The 19149-nt window shown below is 46.3% G+C and overlaps 9 protein-coding genes across 9 annotated transcripts; 3 read left to right on the plus strand and 6 right to left on the minus strand.

The window, feature by feature from the left end:
- Nucleotides 1-354: 354 nt before the first annotated feature.
- LY89DRAFT_620153 (uncharacterized protein) lies at nucleotides 355-2104 on the minus strand (the record flags this gene model as incomplete). Its single annotated transcript, XM_018210902.1, has 4 exons — nucleotides 355-907; nucleotides 959-1616; nucleotides 1660-1726; nucleotides 1775-2104. Coding segments are annotated over 4 exons (1608 nt in total), but the record flags the coding sequence as incomplete, so codon positions are not given.
- A 1603-nt stretch (nucleotides 2105-3707) lies between these two features.
- LY89DRAFT_708514 (uncharacterized protein) lies at nucleotides 3708-5545 on the minus strand (the record flags this gene model as incomplete). The annotated part of the gene is made up of 4 exons (XM_018217686.1): nucleotides 5256-5545; nucleotides 4992-5060; nucleotides 4254-4938; nucleotides 3708-4201 (listed from the first exon to the last, which is right to left on the minus strand). Exons 1-4 carry the CDS (start codon nucleotides 5499-5501, stop codon nucleotides 3708-3710), a joined length of 1494 nt encoding a protein of 497 aa, XP_018069270.1. The 5' UTR covers nucleotides 5502-5545.
- A 384-nt stretch (nucleotides 5546-5929) lies between these two features.
- On the plus strand, nucleotides 5930-7247 carry LY89DRAFT_735975 (putative gibberellin 3-beta hydroxylase; the record flags this gene model as incomplete). Its single annotated transcript, XM_018220070.1, has 5 exons — nucleotides 5930-6326; nucleotides 6381-6716; nucleotides 6770-7005; nucleotides 7060-7122; nucleotides 7176-7247. 5 exons carry the CDS (start codon nucleotides 5930-5932, stop codon nucleotides 7245-7247), a joined length of 1104 nt encoding a protein of 367 aa, XP_018069271.1.
- Nucleotides 7248-7363: 116 nt separating this feature from the next.
- LY89DRAFT_124856 (uncharacterized protein) lies at nucleotides 7364-8502 on the minus strand. Its single transcript, XM_018205186.1, has one exon. The coding sequence runs from the start codon at nucleotides 8182-8184 to the stop codon at nucleotides 7480-7482; it is 705 nt and encodes a 234-aa protein (XP_018069272.1). The 5' UTR covers nucleotides 8185-8502; the 3' UTR covers nucleotides 7364-7479.
- A 655-nt stretch (nucleotides 8503-9157) lies between these two features.
- LY89DRAFT_124885 (uncharacterized protein) lies at nucleotides 9158-10072 on the minus strand. Its single transcript, XM_018205188.1, has one exon. It carries the CDS (start codon nucleotides 9885-9887, stop codon nucleotides 9414-9416), a length of 474 nt encoding a protein of 157 aa, XP_018069273.1. The 5' UTR covers nucleotides 9888-10072; the 3' UTR covers nucleotides 9158-9413.
- Nucleotides 9686-10840, minus strand: LY89DRAFT_124868 (uncharacterized protein). The gene has a single exon (XM_018205187.1). The coding sequence runs from the start codon at nucleotides 10727-10729 to the stop codon at nucleotides 9929-9931; it is 801 nt and encodes a 266-aa protein (XP_018069274.1). The 5' UTR covers nucleotides 10730-10840; the 3' UTR covers nucleotides 9686-9928.
- A 2264-nt stretch (nucleotides 10841-13104) lies between these two features.
- LY89DRAFT_124910 (uncharacterized protein) lies at nucleotides 13105-13908 on the plus strand. The gene has a single exon (XM_018205189.1). It carries the CDS (start codon nucleotides 13298-13300, stop codon nucleotides 13748-13750), a length of 453 nt encoding a protein of 150 aa, XP_018069275.1. The 5' UTR covers nucleotides 13105-13297; the 3' UTR covers nucleotides 13751-13908.
- Nucleotides 13909-15507: 1599 nt separating this feature from the next.
- Nucleotides 15508-16722, minus strand: LY89DRAFT_124934 (uncharacterized protein). The gene has a single exon (XM_018205190.1). The coding sequence runs from the start codon at nucleotides 16507-16509 to the stop codon at nucleotides 15526-15528; it is 984 nt and encodes a 327-aa protein (XP_018069276.1). The 5' UTR covers nucleotides 16510-16722; the 3' UTR covers nucleotides 15508-15525.
- A 581-nt stretch (nucleotides 16723-17303) lies between these two features.
- LY89DRAFT_686518 (uncharacterized protein) lies at nucleotides 17304-18800 on the plus strand. Its single transcript, XM_018215303.1, has one exon. The coding sequence runs from the start codon at nucleotides 17664-17666 to the stop codon at nucleotides 18708-18710; it is 1047 nt and encodes a 348-aa protein (XP_018069277.1). The 5' UTR covers nucleotides 17304-17663; the 3' UTR covers nucleotides 18711-18800.
- Nucleotides 18801-19149: the final 349 nt, after the last annotated feature.

Raw genomic sequence — 19149 nt, forward strand, 5'->3', positions numbered from 1 at the left:
GAATTCATTGTCGTCTATGAATCATAAAACTCTAACCGCTATGCTCTAAGCTGTGCCACCAAGACATCAAAAATGCATAAATCAAAAACAGGGTATTAAAGCGCCGTCCAGCCCATACCGCCTAAAATGCAGCCCCAATGCTGTATTCTCATGCTGCAAGAATTCTATCTGATCACATCACACCACTCTTCAAAGCTGCAAGAGATCTTGCACGACGACGTCTTATGAGCTTTCGCTTCACATCACAGCTGCCAGCAGGTGACGAAACACAACTTGGCTCGTATTCGGGTCTGTCCAAAAGTTAGTATAATTCGGATTTTCCTGTCGGAAGAAAACTTACCCATTGTCTGGATTTGGAGGCTGAGTATTGGCACCGGTCAAGTCCAGAGGGTTCTGCGTGTTTCCAGCAGCATTGCCAGCAACGGGGATATTTTGCGCCTTGCAAGCTGCTTGATGATCGTCCGGGATGCTCCCACCAACAAGATCTTCTGGTGCTTCGACAATAGTTGCGATCAGGCCCATGACCACATGCCACTCAATGTGGCAATGAAATAGCCAGACGCCTGGATTATCGGCTTCGAACCTCAAGACCACATAGCTGTTGGCGTTGACAGTGATGGTGTCGCGCTGCATAGGATTACCGAGAAAGGTAACGTCGTTGCCACTGAAAGCTCCAGTCTGAGATCCTGGTCTTTCTAGGACCTGAAATTGATGCCCGTGAAGGTGAAAGGGATGAATAGCTTGATCGAAGTTGTTGACCACGATTTGCACTATGTCGCCTTTGGCTACCACAAATGGGTTCACGGTTCCATACACAACAGGGTTCGAACTCTCATTACCCGTTGTAAGAGCCGTGAATAGCGAGGGAACCTTTTGAGTCACGTAGGTGATGTTGTTGAAGTACGATCTGTGTGGTGTTAGCTTCTCCTAGCAATACACTGTGGGATATTGGTCTTACCTTGGGACACCAGCAGAGTCGATTCCGAATGTGAAATCCAACGTGATAAGTTTGGTTGGATTTGCCAGCAAACTTTGGCCAGAAAGCGCTTGAAAGGTAACATCGTTCGCTGGAGTCCAAGCATCAACGATTAAAGATTGCGGGTAGGCTTGCGACTCTTCATAAACGATATATCCTGTGATGTTGTGTGGATAGACTGCAGCTGAGGTGTTTGTGAAGTCTCTGTTGATATCCAGAGAAGCCAGAAACGCATAATTGGTCGAAGGAGTGTTTAAAGCAGTGATAAGAACGGTGTATCGCTGAGCTGGAGCGACTCTGATTTGGTCGGCTGGCGTCTTGGTAACATAGCTGCCGTCAACAGCGATGACTTGCATTTGATGGCTACCGAACTCGATCAAAGTGGAGGCGAACGCAGCCATGCTGATAATTCGGACCATGTAGGTCTTTCCGGGTGTGAAATGGAATTTGGCCTGAGTGGTATCGTTCAGAAGCAATGCATCGGGTATGGGCGGATTGAACCCGGTGTTTGACGTGTTCAAGAGTTGTGTTATCAAAGTGGGAATTTCATCGTGGTACCAGTCTGAAGTTGTAAGTACAATCTCTTCGTCGTACTGCCCCGCGTACGGATCATTTGGATCATGTACGATGAGAGGTCCTACTCTTGTTAACAGGATTATTGTTGGGGTAGGGGATAATCATACCTCGTAAACCATCTGGATATTGGCCATTATTGTGGGAATGATACCAATATGTTCCGGGCTCATTCAACTTGAAAACATGTTAGTCTTGATCTTGAGTGCAGATGCAATTGCTTACTTCAAAGGTGTAAGTAAAGGATGAGCCTGGTGGTATTGGACACTGAGAAACTCCTGAAGGGCCGTCCATAATCGGAGAACCCTTTTGATTGATTCCATGAAAATGGAGTCCCGTAGATTGTGTACCCAGACTGTTGGTCAGGTTTATTGTTACTGTATCTCCTACAGTACCCTCTATCGTGGGAAGCGGCCATTGACCGTTGATTCCGATCACTTGCCTGGAGACTCCATCAGGAGAGGCAGTTACATAGGCAACGTCCCAAGTATAAGATAATGTTATTGCAAGTGAGGCAGGCGTAAGAAGGAGCAGGTGTAGATAAGGTTTAAGCATTTTGTAAAGTGTAGGTGTAGTGTTGGATCTGGAGAGAGAATTTGAGTCCAATAATTCGGACTTCCTTTCTCTTTAAATCCTGCTGAATCCAGCCTACATTTTCATGTTCGCATTGTTCAGCCTTCCCAAAGTTACGCATGTCTTCTTGGGTCGAGACAGCCATTCTTTTCGCATGACAGCGTCCTTCACGAAGGAGGAAGTTATTCTCGAGAAGAGATGGCTGAGGCAGAAAACAGTTCTCTCCGACTGGTCGCGGATCCTTCTCGGCACCGCTTATCCTTGGTCATAACAGTACGTTGCCGTAGGTGGTTGGCCCTCCTTGTATTTAGTCAGACGACATATAGGGGTCAGCCTCCCAAAGAAGCGATGGAATGCTCGTTCTAGCAGCGGAAGTAAGCGACCCCGCATCAACGGCCTTGTAAATGCAGTCACTTGACAATTAAAAGGTGCCAAGCATGAAGACATCTCAAAAGACAGCATCGTCAATCAAGCATACCATGTTTGTGAGCGAAAATCATGAACCGAGCGCAGATTTCCAGAGCAATCGTCTTGTGTGCTTTCTGATCCGTCCTAGCCGCTACCCCCGCCTCGCTAAAAAAATAACCTTATGCGTTCGTGGACCTTGCAAGATGCGATCCATTTGACTCGTTGAGAGTGTGTTATGGCATAAGGTCTTATATAGTACCACAGTTTGAATCTTTTGGTGCTCACCAGCCACTACTGAATTCCTCAATACTCACCAGCCACCACTCTCGCTTATCAAGTCTCGTGGTGTGAGATGTCAATATTTTGCGCGAGTGCGAGGCTGAAGTTGTGGACAGTCAAGACATACGTATGCAATAAATCTCCATTTATTTCTTTTCTGATGAGTATCGGGCCATATCTGGCAGTCAGTGTGCTTGGATGCTTTCGAATTCGGGAGTCGCACTCGGAACTTGGAGCCGCTTGGTTCAGCAGCTGGCGCGTAAATCAAAGAGCCCCCATATCGTGTTCTCCTAGAGCTGGCATAAATCTAGCAGTGAATGCCTAATATAGAATGGACATCGGTAGATAAACAACAATCTCGTCGGTTTCCCTCAAAATAGCTACAGATCGATCTTTTTGTTTGGGCATCCGGTTAAATAGGGGGGTAAATGGCTCCAGTCCCAAAAAGGCTAGCGCCCGCTCTCCCGCAAGCCATTTCTTCGCTTAAAAACATGGGTTGCAGGCGGCGCAGCAGAGCTCCGCTCAGCTCACCTCAGCTCGTTCGTACCTTGAGGTCTGTCTGCTGAATCCAGGCAATGTCGGCAATTGTTTTCTTTGCCTTCATTGGTTGCCAATTGACTTCCAAGATCATAATGCAAAATGTCATGCAGACTGCAGGAACGCGGACGGATCACTCAGGGTCACCAGTACGACTTGTGTTGTAGAAAATAATTCTGACCACATTGGTACAATATTCTCCATTCGTTAACAAGATTTCTCCAATAAAATGGATTGGAGCACTTGCTTTAGCAAACTTAGCCCATTTGCTTAACGGAGAGAATCCCAGCTACAATGTTCTTCTTGCTGCAGCGTCTCGCTGCCAACATTTGCTACGAATATGGTCGTCCCAATGTTCTCTCTAACGTCCAACATATTTCAATTCGAGTTTTCTCAGGGTTGGGTACGAGATGACGGTAAAGACAAGCGCCAGCTCATTTCCAATATCACCACCATCTTCCCCGATCATCTTGGCGATGATTCCAACGTAGTATGTCTCAACCATGCCTAAGATAGCCCCAACAATACCAAGCAAGAATGAAGTCAACCCTGCGAATCCAATGGGTAGTCTTGAGGGTGTATTCCAGCCATCGAGGTCATAGTTCGCCAAGTTGCCGTTTCTGAAATAGTAATGCTCGATAGCCAAGATGGCAACGAAAGCCGTGTTGTAGTATCCGAGGAGGGAGAGAAAGTTCTCAAGAAAGTCAATGATTTTGTCTCGCCCTCCAACAGAAAGCACAAGAATGCATGCAAAGGTGACTAGACTCCAGACGAAACGTGGGACCCGCTGCAAAAGCTTCGCAGCTTGCTGAATTGCTAGAGAACTCGAGTAAATTGCAATAACATTCAAGCCGACTTGACAAAGGTTAGTCAGAATTCTGCAGAACATGGATGATATGAAACTTGCCTCCACCAAGTGACAACAGAACCAAGAGGAATTTTGCAAAACCTGCGGGGTAGAGCATTGCCAATATAAGACCTCCAACTCCATGATTGTCGTAGGCCTGTCCCCAATTGGTATCAACTCCAGTCGTTGAGCCAACCAAGCTACCAAGAAGAATTCCAAAAGTGACAGGTATGAAGATTCCAAAGGTCGTGAGAAGCCAGACCTTCATTTTCGATATATTTGCTGGATAATTGACGTAGTAATCACTAATAATTGAGGCATAGCTGGCACCATCTCCATAGAAAATAGCGATACACGAAAGAACATTGCCCGAAAGTGTCATTCCCGTGACCTGTGCTGGTGACTGGAGATCTGCTTTCCCGCCAACTTCTCCATATATGATCAAGAAGATCACGAAAAAAACAATCCAAAAGTAGTTTTCGATTTTGACGATTGCAGTATACCCGCCGAAGCTCAATACAATACTGATGATGTTAATGATAACAATTCCCAAGACCACGGAGACAGTGTAATTCGAAACCGCTGAAAGAGCTTGACCGCCAGTGATGCATCCGACTGCGGCCCACCCAATTTGCTCAACAACGTTGAGAATCGCGATGATTTTTGATGGCCACCATCCAAAGCTGTACCTTGAGATAGCAACTTGACGGAGTCCAGTTCCGGGCCCAAGAGTCGCACACCATCCCTTGCAGGAGTATCAGTCTCATCCGCAAGAGAATGTAAAGGTCTGTAACTTACTGCAACCGCGCAACCGAGAAATGTGCCAAATATGATGATGAGGATGGCTTGGGTAAGAGAAAGTCCATACTCCCATGGTATCATTCCCGTCGTTTTATTTAATATTTATTTAATATTTATTTAATATTTATTTAATATTTATTTAATATTTATATAATATTTATATAATATTTATTTCAGATGAAGACCACATGAAGAACATCATCCAGGTCTTCGGAGGCTTCTTCTTGTCGGGTGTAACCCGCCGAGCTCCATGTGCTCGACGCCAAGTTTCCGATCAAGCCATTCTTCGTAGTACACCAAGCGTCCTAGAAGACCTGTTGATTTTATGTCTTCTCGATCGAATACCTCGCCATGCGAGATGGCGAGATCAGATTCGCGCTCGGAAGAGAGCCCTTGTTCTTGAACTTCTAGCTTCTTGTCTGATGCCATTTTGAATTGTGGAATCTTTGAACAAGAGTTCTTTAGGAAAGAGAAAATTCGGAGCCAGTAACAGGAATTTAGCTTCATGTTCCTGAGGGAACTCAAAGTATCCCTGCTTCCGCACAATCAAGCTTTCAATAGATGTTGTCGACGCTTATCTCCGTCGATCGTTTTGGATCACTTGGAGAAGATCCCACTTATGGAGGGCCTCTCCCCGCTTAAAAGGTGAGAACCTGACTCCTACCTCTCCTTATCGAGGAAGCCCGTCTTTCTAGTCGCGTTGATTTCCTCCGTAGGGCAAAGCCGATGTTTTAGGCTCATACTATAGATAAGAAGGACAACTCCATTCCATGGTTCTAACGCGCTTCGCAATATCGATACAAGTTCCCCACTCTCGGATGATCGGTTGGCACCGAGACACATTCCTGGCTAAGACATTATATCTCTCAACATTGCAACTAAAAGCAATTTGTATGAATAGCATATATCACTGAAAGGTCTTGGCGACAATCGCAATGTCTACAACCGTGACCGAAACGGTTCGGGAGGAGCCGCAGTACGAGTACTACTACTGCGATCACAGTTGGAACAACAAACGCGAAATCCTTCGGGGCGAGAAAGCCGTGGAAACTTTTGATGAGATACCTCTAATTGACGTGGAAAGGATCTTTAGTGAGAAATATGAAGAGCGCCTTCAGCTAGCGACAGAAGTGGCAGACGTTTGCAAGACGGTTGGCTTCATGTACATCAAGAACCATGGCATCTCTCAAGAATTGATCGACGATGTCTTTAAACTTTCAAGGACTTATCACGACCAGCCTCTTGAGAAGAAGAAAGAGGAGTACGTCTACAAAAGCGAGACTTTACGAGGGTATGACATTCATTACACAAAGACCCCGAGCGGCCCTGCAGGTAGGATTTGATCTTGACCACGATTCAACAGAACCATTGATAAATATAAAATAGTGAAAAAAGAGTCATTCATGTACTCCTATAATCCAGACAACGACCCTCAACTCCCGAACCTGACCCCCGAACAGCGCGAGCAATGCATTGGACTGCACAACATGTGGCCAGACCATATTCCAGGGTTTGAGCCCAGGCTCGTAGAATATTTCGCCGAGCTGCTAAAGCTCTCTCGACGCCTTATGCGCACCTTTGCGCTAGGTCTTGGCGCTGAAGAGACTTACTTCGACTCCATAGTGACCGCTCCTTATGTCTCTATCATCTTGCAGCATTATCCGCCACGAGCCCTTGGTGCTGCTGACTTGGACGGTCTAGGCGCACATAGCGATTTCGAAAGTATGCACATCCCACATCGGTTGCTGTCTTTCTCTGTGCTAATGTTCAAATAGCTTTTACAATCTTGAATCAGGATATGGTTGGAGGCCTTGAAATCCTCAACAAAAACGGCTTTTATATTCCAGCCAAGCCCATCCGTGGAACATTTGTAGTGAACATTGGTGACTTCTTACAACGAATCTCAAACGATATATTCGTGTCGACTGTTCACCGTGTTAGGAATACCTCAGGCTTGGAGCGATACTCTATTCCATTCTTCCTTTCTTTCAATGTGGACGCCGAGGTCTCGGTATGACAGATTTTCTCCTCTGACTCAACGAGGTTGCTGACGAAAAGTTTCAAGGTATTGCCAACCTGCGTATCAGAAAGCAATCCTGCCAGATATGGACCAAGGAACCTTCACGAGGTACAAAACAGACTCCTATATTTGTGTGATACAGGTCTACTGACGTTGTATAGTACACGGCCAGAAGACGACAGCTACAGAAAGAAGCGCATGAGAAAGGAGAGTTGGAAGATTCTCTAGTCTGAAGAGTGATGCTGTAATTTGAAAGACGTTCATATAGCTACATAACACTCAATAGCGGTGACGCAATCATTGAAAACCCCAAATTTCATTGATTTTTAGGAGATTTCTCTTATTTCTCATATGCGCATGGCAACATTGACAAAGACTTGGGCTAAAGGTAGTATTTGAAACTAACTAGACTCTAGGTTTCGATGGAATTGTTGATAAATCCATAGCATATGTCGAACATGTTTTTTAAACAATCTGAATCTCTCGGTCCGGGTTTCGCAATCTGCTACCCACATATGCCCTTTTCCCGCGCCCTGCGATATCTTTGATCACGACAAAAGCGTAAAAGAATAAAAGTTGCCATGGACGGACCGACAATAATAAACAAACAAGAAGTAAAAATGAGGAAAACAGGAGCACAAACAAGTCTCCATCTCGCCACAGCTCAGCCAAGATCCCAGTCCATACTAACCAAACAACAAGGCCTGGGGTCGTGACTACCATGAGAACCGATACTGGTACAAGATAAAGGCTTATAAATGCATGAGCCATCACTGATGATGAGAAAAATTTGAGAAACGGAGAAAGCCATCGAGGATGTTGACGGAATTCCAAGGTGCTGATGAACCATTGAGCTCGCAGGAAGACGTGTATTAGGACTCGAATCCCGTATTCTACTACCAGAGGTGTGATGGCAATGAGCCATATGCCCTGCCCTTCCCACTTTTGAACCTTCAGCAACAGATAAACCAGTAGAGATATTGAGGCAAGAAATAGTGCAATATCGATAATGGAAGCAATGAACGGGATGCTCCCCCGAAGTCGGGTTAAGCTCTTCGTCGCCGCGTCCACATCCCAAAAGCTGATAGCCCAGACGTAACGCGATCGTTTGTCGGCTATGGTTCTAAAACGCATTCCTTCTACAAAGGCAAGAGGGATTTTCGCTAACATTATCACTAGAACAAATAGGAGGCAGACTTCGTTGGAGCCCAGTTTAGCTCCAAGAAACAAAAATCAACCAGAATCATAATGCCTAGATCTGCAACCCATATGACTGCGGCAATCATAACGTACGCGATACAGAGGTCGAAACTCTGTGCTTGTTGATGCTGGTATGGATATGCTTTGAATCGCGACAAGGTGATGACAGGCCAGTCTTCGTGATCTATCTGATCATTAGTATTTAATCAAAATGGGAAGGAAGAAAATGTAAGAAGTGCATACTCATTTCAATGAGGATAGACCTAGATCTGTCAAGTGCAAGACAGTCTAAAGCAATTGCACCTGAACTATCCACTTCTCCAGATGACCAAGCGAATGGAGATTCAAGACGCACTTTCAAAGTATCTTGCTCGTCTGAAAGTACAGTGTATAACAGCCCTTGATTAACGAGGCAGCATCGGGGTGTTTCTTTGACAAGAATAACAGCAGTCGTGACTTTCCAGAAACCTCATGCACTTTTGCTTTCGATATTGATGGTGCCAATCCAACTTGAATTATGTAAGTTTTCTTCGACTTAGCATCTCGGAGGACCGATCGACCATTTGACATTATTACCGATGGACAAATTAAAGCTTGTGTTCCGACAAGGTCATCCTGGTTCAAGACCAGAATAAAACCGCTTGCCACACGCCTGAGAACACCCCATTTGGTATTTAAAAGACACATCGACTTTTTGGACCCCGGAAATCTTGGTATCCACTCTGTTGCCAGATCGGCGTTATTGTTTTCTGACAGTGCTTGCTCGACACATAAAATGTCCAGAGGTAAGGTGTCCACAGAGCGCCGAAGTGCCTGGGCACGACGATGAGAATCTCGAATTCGAAGGATCTCTCCAGCACTTCTGTGAAGAAGGGTTGCGAAGATGGCTGGAACGTCGTCCGCGAAAGAAGTAGTCCTTTTTGCTAGAAGATTACAGACTCTGATAAAATCATTATCAGGTATATACGGAGAAGGTTCGCCAGCTTCTATCCACTCTTCAGGCTTCCATGCCACGTGAGTCTCTTGTAATCCTTATCCTGGTTGGGTATCGAAGCCAGGGTCGCATCAATTCCCAGGCGTTCATGGTGGAAAAGAAATTTGTGCCCCGCAAACTTGACGTAGATTGCAGGTGCGAGAGCAGCTTCTTGGAGTGGCCAGCTACGGGCCCTCCACGGCGATGCAGAAACCAGAAGGTTTGCTCAAAATGTAGATTCCCACTCGTTCCCTAATTCATTATACCTAATTCTGCTCAATGCTGGATCCAAGACCAAAGTGTTTGCTGCGCCGCCATAAACTCTACCCATGGAGTTAATGGCACGATGCTTCTCTTGGATATGGTGTATCGGTATGCACAGCGTATCTAGCCAGTAATAACAGGTAGTTGTGATAGATTGGAAAGAGAACCAACCCTTGTCATGAGGTTCTCTGGGTCTCATGAGAATGTCATAGTACCTCTTTGGCGGATGGATCAACCGCTGATTCTTGTAATAATTGTCGTACGCGAGCGCCATGGTGTTACAGCCATCTTCATGAATGGCTTGTAGTTGACAATGGGGGAGACAGTTGTCCTGGAAGTTGCCTAACCCGCCCGCACAGACATGCGAGATGGCCGTGTAGTCAATCTGCTCCCTCATTTTGATGATTTCGATTTTAACGTTGCCCGTAGAATCCATGACGCTTCGGATTAAGGGTACCTCATCCACCCGAATAAGTGCTATAAGCTCCTCTTCATCAACCGAAACCTCTTCGCCATGACACAGTCTTCTACGTGCCGAGTCCTGTACGAAGTCTGGTCTACGTCAAAACAGCAGCAACTGGTGTGATTGCATTTGGAGTGGTCCGAACGGATGTCACCGCTGGGAAATGAGAGGAGAACATAGAACTCAGAAGAACGCAAATTATCGAGGCGATGTGCAAGGCTGCGGCATTTCCCGACATGCAGTAGACTTTGTTCGATTCCCTCCATGCCCTGTGCAAATAGTGACACCCTTCGTGAATCAGCCTCGTCTCCAAGAACAAAGACGATGGTATCTATGAGAATCTCAATGCTGAAGAGGATTGCGTAAGGCTGAGAACTCCACAAGTTGAGTGTCTCTCCTTCTTCGAATTCTTTGATAAGAGGTATCACCTCAGCTCGCATGAGCTCCTCGGCTCTGGCTAATGCTGTCATCACATCCACAATTAGGGCCACGTTGTTTTCGTCATCCCCTTCAACAATGCTTCGCAAAACGGAAGGTAGGATAGAAGCGTTGACAACATTCTCAAAAGTCGCGGAAGCTCTAGAAGCTCTACAATTTTGGGCAGGAATGCCAATCACAGCTAGCAAACCGAAAAAGAGCCAAGCTTGCGATCTTGTTGCGAGTTGAGCGAGAGAGTCGGATTGTTTCAGTTCCCAGCCTTGTAGTGTGGCGAAGTCCAGAAACTGATCTTTTTTGCAAGTAGGCTCGTTGCCACAGACGTATGGCACTTGTACTGGTGGGATGCTGGATTGCGGGTACCATGTAAGATGGTCCATTGAAACCGTGTTGGCGCTGTGTTGGGTTTTGATAAATGGTCTAGAAGTGAATGAAGAGGGCTGGGCGGTATTGTGAGGCTTTTATCTTCGCTGTAACATTCATTGACAAGGCTCTGTAAGCGCTCTGGTATGAGCGATGAGATCTCGACGAGCCACACAAAGTCATCTTAGTTTTGGCACGATATCAACTTGGAAAGTGATTTACTCTTGATATTCTCCCAGCAACCTCGATGCAGTCAGCAATACACCTGTTTCTCGCCTGTTCCTTTTCTGCCCCAGTCTCAAGCTGAGTACGGGTCATGTGACTTTAGTCATGCTGTCGAATCCTTTTGCCTAAATCTAAGAGGTGTTTTCCCACAAGAGTCCATTCTACTAGAGCGTCATCTGATACCTATACAGTTGCATTAGTACTTTCGGTGAGTTTTGGAAGGAATGAATAAGCCAGAGATAGGATTCTGGACAAGTTCCTGGCAACGTTTGCGAAATGCTTGGTGTATATGCATGTGCAATGACCATTACACAATGCAGATATACTATTTATCGTGCTTAACGATAATCACACGATGCCTGCTGTGCTCACATACCCCCGCCATGAAAAAAATTGAAGTCACGTGATACGCATTTATGGCAGCTTCCAGGTCAAGCTTACACAGTGGGATTCAAGAATCCTAATATCGAGGCTCTAGTGTTCCAGATTGCTTCCAGGTTGTGATAAACCCCGTCGATGGTAGCTCAAGCTTGCGATTTTCAGAGCGGCCTATGCAGGTCTCGATTTAACAATAAGAGTTGGCAGATTACAAGCCTCACTATCAAGGCGACTCGATGAGACTCATTCGGTAGACAAGCGGCATCTCAGGCAACCTTATGTATGAAGTAATATTTCCTTCTCTCGCCCGAAGTTGGACAATGGAAGGATAAGATTGAGCCTGTAGATAGGGCGAGATACCGTAAGGCGGACATCAGAGACCCATAGGGATTGGAAGGCTGCTGCCTGCCGTTGCCTCATTCAAGGCAGAATGCGAACCACCAAGGATGACAAGTTTCTCTTGTAAGCAGCGACAAGGCGGACGAGCTCACCGAGTAGAGTGAAGGTTCGCGACTGGCTGCCCCACCTTATCAGCTACTAGCGAAACGCCTCCATATGACCGAAAGCAATTCATTGGCGATTCAAAGGAGGCAGAATATGTATATATGGACGTCCACCCATCTCAAGCATGTGCATTGACGACGGGAGAAATGCTGCTACGGGATTCTGCGGGCTTTACCGATCATGCTTCGAGTATTTCTTTTCCCGGCGACAAGGAAAAGGTTCCGGAGAGGGTGTGCAATCCCAGGCCAGACTTCCGGCTTCAGGGGAGTCAGGAAGGGGGAAGTCGAAGGCGACGAGTCACTCGACTGCCCGGTACACCCCTCATTCAGGTACAACGATATCATGTGTCTGTGTCTTGGAATGTGGGATGGACCTAAGAATACTGCAATACTCGACTGGATGTGAGCTCACGGCGTAGGAAGGCATTGATATTGGATTGGTGCAATTCGACTTCGAGGTACCCTGTCGAAGCACGCCTTACCGCTGCCTTTGTGAAGAAAATAAGTTTCATATGCTCCAAAATATTAGATATGAGACCAAATGTTGTCTGTGACTGGTACCACGTAAATATCGTCGAACATTTGACGCTAAGGACTCACTGGGCGGTTTCGGTGGCAGCGATAGATGATATAGAATTGAAGTCCTCCCAACGAACATAACATCTCTAGATCTGCAACAACGCAATCTGGCACCACGTTAGGTCCCACTCTAGCCATTCATCACCGGGAGAGGGCTCGGGGCATAGGGCGTCTGCACCCACGTCTTACGAGTGGCTACCACCCACTTCGAATCTATACCCTGAATAGCAATGAGGCAACAAAACACAGAAACAAACGCTTGGGTCAAAATGAGTGAATACACATTAGAGGGATGCAAGAATTCTTCTGGGGCTGATAGTCGATCAACGTCGTCTGATAGCCTCTCCGACAAATCGCCCAGCGATCGACGCTCATCTGATAACATCTCATCCAGAGACCATGAACATACAAATGACAACGCTTCGTAAGCTGTGTTCCAGTCTGGAGCTTGTGAACTTCTGACTCTTTCTAGCAAGGCGTCCATATCGTCACAATCTACCACGAAGCAGGTCATCTGCCGTTGTAGCTGCACTTGCAACCCAGAAGCAGGACTCAGGCGTGAAGAGAATACTTCAAAATTAAGAAAAGATGTTCATCGCTCGTCCGACAATTATAGTCTAACAACTTCGCCCGATCCGCAAGCACTTTGCACCGGGGCTAGCCTGCTTGGAAATATACCACGTTCTGCTGACCACCCTTCATCCTGGAAGATGCCGAGGACTCTTCCGTTTCAGTTACCACTGGACCTTCAGGATCATTTATACCGGAGTTGCCAGAGCGAAGAAGACACAGAGTCTGAACAAGACAGTTCGGAATATGTTATGATGCATACTAATACGATTGAGGCCACAGACCAACGCCATAGCAACAGTAAACTAGCCAGTCCACAGCCCCACTCGGATGTCGAAGGCAGTCCGGATATGGAGTCTCGACATAACGAAGACGTTCTCGACAGTGACGAGGCCGTGTGAGAGTAAGCATTTGCAACTGGTTACAGGCCGCACATACCCCTTTGGCTCTGCGGTTTTTGTACCAACATTCGCTCTTCGCTTCCTGTTCCCCAGTTCAAATATTATGTTATTGGGTGAGGCGCTGGATAAACGCGTCGATATTGCGTACACAGGCTCTTGGTGTAATTTCGTTCTACTTGTATGCTATGGTTCTTTCGTGGCGCTGGTGGTTATTGTCTGGATCGTGGCGCATGGCCTGCACACTCATTTGGTTGAGAGCGGATCGTCAGAGCTCTTCGTGCACTGTTTAGAAAATGGAAATGGGATCGCAGATGCCGAATATGGCGCGGAGATGATGGCAGATGTCATTCATCCTCTTATAAGCCAGAAGCGGTCAATATGATAGTCTTCAGAGACAAGAGTTTCCACTTAGCTGTTTAACTTATGCTCAATTCTATCGTGATTAATAAAACATGCTTCGAGCAATGGAAGATCCAACTTCGAATGAACGAGAAGCGATTCGAGCTATCCAATGGTTATCAGACGGTAGTCGCAGTCTCCGCATAATCTGCGCACAACGCTGCTTCATGGGCTTGAAGGTGAGGTTGTCGCGACGCGTCGAGAGAAACGACAGTACGGATTCGCGTCTTTAGAGATAAATCCGTACACACAGGGCGTGGACAGACTATCCATAAGCTTCACGAGTATCCATCTATGGAGTTATTGTGACTTGTTGCGAGATGCAATATTTTCTTGGTGGTTGTGGAAGATGGAAAGCTGCGACGAGAAACAGATGCAGGCGGAGGAGACGACCCCGCACTTCACGTGATAGCTTTCTTGAGTCAAGAAACTGCTCAGATAATGTGTTTAGATAGTACTCTCAAATCTTTCTCAATCAAAGAGTCTCGGGAAGGTATAATAAAGGTAGATTGTTTGAATAATCGAAGGTGAATCTGTTAGGTCACGTGACTACGTGCTAATGATAACGGGCCGAGTATTCAGGTAGGATTGGTAGGTTTCTTGTAGCTTATAATGTGTCGTGAAAGTTCTTGGCAGTATATTTTGCACGGAAATTGATCAAAAATATGAGATAATGAGCCCCGCAACTTGCGCAAACTGCGCAGAATGTGCGAAACGCTCACATGACGAATACTATACTCACTTTCTTCGATGCCCTTCCTGTAAAGGTTGAAGATGTCGAGTACTCTCATGCTGGAGTAAAGCTCCGGACCATCTCCAAAACAAAACGTCAACGGTTTGAAAATGAGCTTTACGCTAAGCTGCAGACGCAAGTTGGGTCGCATCCTCGTTTGGACTTGACTAAGCTTTCTTTGGGGTTTCAATACAGTATAAGCATGACCCTTCTTATTGCTCGATGAGTAAGGATATCCAATGATTGGCCTTTATTGCTCAATGAGAGTACGCCGCCAAACACTTTCAACTGATACTTGCCCCTTTTCGCTAAGCGATTGCTAGCGAAGACCATGAAGTAGTCAATCCAATAATCCCCGAGATTTCACTCTCAATAGACCACTGGGTTCGAAAGTGGATATGTAATGTGTCGGAGCAATGATGCTGCAAATTTTACTCTCTTGGGTTCAATAGACCTTTGGACCTTCAAGAGCAGAATCCTTGACCAGAGCCTACGTCTCAGTTCGAGAGTCTGAAATCACTTCCAAATACGTTACGCAGCTACAACATTTGCATTTAAACATGTCTGATCGTCTTTAGAAAGCATCTGCCCATGAAGACAACGTCTATATCGTACCTGTACCCTTAGACTCGACTTCCAAAGACGCTCGTGCAACCATTTCGTCACTCATATCTGCTGCGCTAGATGATGTACTTATGGCTTTTCTTGCTGCATCTTAACTGGTGTCTCGAACTCCAGGTTGCTCGATAGAACTTCAGAGATCCTATGAGCTTCAGCGCCATGCCAAGATTCACAAGTTCTCGGAGAAGTTGTCTTTGGAATCCACTCAACACAGAAATCACAAAAGAAAAGCTCAGAAAAGACTTTGTGTGTGTTCACAGAGAAATTCTAGCTCTCGCAGATACAATAATAATAATAGCAAACAAATCTACCAAAAAATATACAAAAGCGCCTGTCTATGCTGTACAAAATGGAGCTGAAATGTTATAACTGCTTTACCCAACCTCAAAAGTCCCAACAATAATCTAATTCTTTGTCTTCTTCTCATGGAAATGGTCATAGACCTTTTCCACTCCAACGCCAGCACCCATAGCCGAAGCCGTACCAAGAACTGCACCCGGAGCAAGCAGCCCACCCACGATCAAAGGAACGCCGGCAAAAGGACAAAAGACAGATAACCCCACCAACCCCAAGGCAGTGCCACCCAGGCCCCCAACTATTCCAGCAGGGACTGCTGCGCTTGTTGATAACAGCGTCCTTACTGTCTCATTTGTAGGCGCTTTGCTCTCTGTCTTCTTGCATTGGGGAAGACGCCCGATTTGATGGAAGCTTGATGCATCGAGCTCTGGCATATTGAGGTAGACGTATGGTTCTGACGAATCAGCAAGTTCCCCTTCGAAAACCAGTGGGAATAGTGATTGATCGAGTGTAAATTCCTCGGGGACGATGTACATGTGGGCCGAAGGCATGAGGATATGTACTGTAGCTTCTGGACCGATCGTTGCTCGTATTTGAGACACGAAGTGCGCGATCAATTCGAGGTTGTGAGTCCAGCCTAGGAGATTCGGCAGTGGCTTTTCTTCGATGTGTCTTTCGAAGGATGCATGCCAGTCTGTTCTTGGGTGGTAGACGAAGAAGTAGTCCGTAGTGGAGGAGTCCTTTCCATCCGCATCGCTCTTTTTGCAAGCGCGGATCCTGGAGGCGACGAAATCATGAACGTGCTGTCCGAAATGTGCTTGATATTGAAGAGAATTTGCGACTTGGGCGGATTCTGTCAACTTCTTGAGGTTGTCGGTTATTTCTTGGCCAAGCTCAAGCAGCTTGGCTTGGGCATAGATGCCAGTTATCGTCGAGGTCACTGCGCAAATGGGAAGAACAACTGAAGCGAATGAGACGAAAGAGGCGGTGGTGGCAGCGGCCGCTTTGAAGGCTGGTGTTTGGACAGCGTTTGCGAGATTGGTGTAGGCTACAAGAGCAGCGTCGCCTTTCCAACCTAGAGCGCTCGGCATGTTGGAATGGTATGGATGTTATGCTCGAAGAGACCGACGTGAAAATTGAGGCTCTGCAGATGGACTTCTTCTCGATATATTCGAGATGTCGGAATTATGGACGATTGATAGTGTTTGTGGGTATGTTGGTGTAGGTATGAAAAGAAGCTTTGGCTTGAGAAATATGGACTTGTTTTGGGTTCGATTCCAGCACAGCAGAGCTGCTATATATGTTCTTTTCTTAGGTCCAAATTCCTTTCACCTCAGCATCTTCATCGAGAGAAGACATAGAAGGAAAATCCGAGAATGGCAATTGATAGTTTGATTCTAGGGGCTGAGTGGAAGCCACAAGCCACAAGCCACAAGGCTTTTAGGGACCTACCACGCTGTCTACAGAACGAAAACAACACTCTCCGAGTTTCTACGATCTCTAGTGTTGTTGACTCCTCTAGCGGATCGGAACGTACAATAGTGTTCTAGAGCTTGGAAATATGGCTGCGGCGAGGTGGTTTTGACATGCGCTCTGTGGAAATGTTAACATGCGCACCTGATTCAGGGGGCAGTGAAGATGAAAGCTCTGGGTCGGAAGCTTTCCGCATATGTTAGAATCGGTTCCTGGATCGTAGATTCGCGACAGACGATCTGTGGCTGTAGCTGAATAGACTTTAGAGTCACGAAGACCGTGACGGAGGTGGATGTTGCGGAAAGGAAGCGCGCAATCCAAGGCCCTAAACGCCACAAGATCGTCATCACCAGCCCTAAATCTGGCTCCGCCTCAGCTGAAACTTCAACCACAATTCTGCATAGATGCTCATAAAAACATGAAGTTGTTATTGCAAGGCTTCTAAAATCTTCTACTAGATATTTCCTCTCAATTGCGCATGCAAAAAAGAATGACTATCGACGTGGCTCAATTGCGCCTCCTCGAGCGAGAGGTGTTCGCACCAGCCACCTGGTTCCCCGACAAACTATCGAAATCTGTACACCTTCGTACGTTGAGTATTACTTTTCATCAATTTTATATTCGTCATAAGTTATTTACAGCATCAGCGAAGCCTGAAACCTACAGACTGTAAGTGCAGTGATGATTCATATAAGTATAGAAGACGACACGATGTTCATTCATAACATTGCTTACTGCCTCTCAAACTTCCACACATTCAATTCGCAGCAGAATGACAACACCAACATCATCAAACCCTGTTTCATGGGCGTCCCTTTTCTGGGGGCTTCTCCCCTTCGCCATCAACTCCATGACCCAACCCTCAGGTCTAGTCTGCGGCGCTGATGCAGATGTTGGATTCCTCCTTCGAAGCTCCCCTATCATCTGCTTCCTTGACACGATGCTGATCTTGATCCGCTTTACATCATACTACTTCAGCAGCGGATCATTTTGCGAGGCCCGCAACAGACTTGTCAGATTCAGGTTCAATGGCGAGCATTGGACTGAATTCAAAGAAGCAAAGAGAAAGGGTGGTCGAACAGCGCAAAAGAACGAGCAAATCCTCCGATTCCTCTTATTTGTCCTCGCCATTTCACAGTTCATCAAGATATTCGCCTACGAAGGCGTCATATGGTCGAAAGTCATCGCTGCGCTGTATCTTGGGTCGTTTCTCGTTACAGAGCTGCTCGTTGTCTGGCATGCAGTATGGATGACGGACATCGCGGACCTCAAGGAAGAATATCCTACGATCATACCTTATGGCTCCATTGCTGTAGCTGTCGCATTCATGCTTTGGTTTGCATCAGTTGCGGCAAGAGATATCTTCGGGCATCCACACCACACCCTTCCTCAATGGGCTGCTGGGGTGATTGGCACCCTTGGAGCAGGATTGGCGATCCCAGCTCTGGGCTACAGCTTCCGCCACTGTAAGACCTGGAGACAAGTCAGGGGCTCTGCTGCGTTGCTATTATTCGTTCTTGGGTCCCCAGTTGGCTTCTACTTCACTGGTCAGATCATCCCAGCCACGATACCGATAATATGGATTCAAGTCGTTGCTGCGGCATTGGCAGCGGTGTGGGTCTCGATTGCACTCTTATATGCTTCTCAGGCCACAAGAACTGTGAGGGCGCGGGGCAAGGAAAGGCAGAGGAAGAAAGTGGAGCAGGTGACTGCATGGTATTTCTTTCTTCTTCATTTTAGCACTGCTTTGCTGTTTTATTTGTTCAGTTATGATCCCCAGGGCACAAGTACCCCACGGTGGACGCAGTGTCTAGGTTAAGTTGCTGGGTTGATACATCGGCGTCAAATGTTCTTTTCCTTTGTAATGGTATTTCGGATACAAGAGATTACATGCTTTTTTGTTATGTTGGTTTGATTTATAATGTCAAAGAATCCATAGATTAGAATTTGAAGCAATTTAAGGAAAACACCCCGAGGTAAATTGCCTTCATACGGAAAATAAGCGAGACTCAACAACGGTCACATTCTTGCTCACATTCCCAAGTGGACTATCTTCTCTTCTTGGTATAAATTTAAATAGACACTTTTGGTTAAACATGAGACTTTACGGCCAACTTGAGCCTGTCATCTATGGCCACTCTCTAATAACATCTGGGCTCATTACCACAAGACAGTTGAATTCAGCAGTGCCACAAATTATAGGCCAAATAATGATTCACATAACTATTCTTCCCTATAGATACAGATGGAAGCACATT

This window comes from Mollisia scopiformis (assembly GCF_001500285.1).
Source record: "Mollisia scopiformis unplaced genomic scaffold LY89scaffold_16, whole genome shotgun sequence".
In the NCBI taxonomy this organism is placed as follows: domain Eukaryota; kingdom Fungi; phylum Ascomycota; class Leotiomycetes; order Helotiales; family Mollisiaceae; genus Mollisia; species Mollisia scopiformis.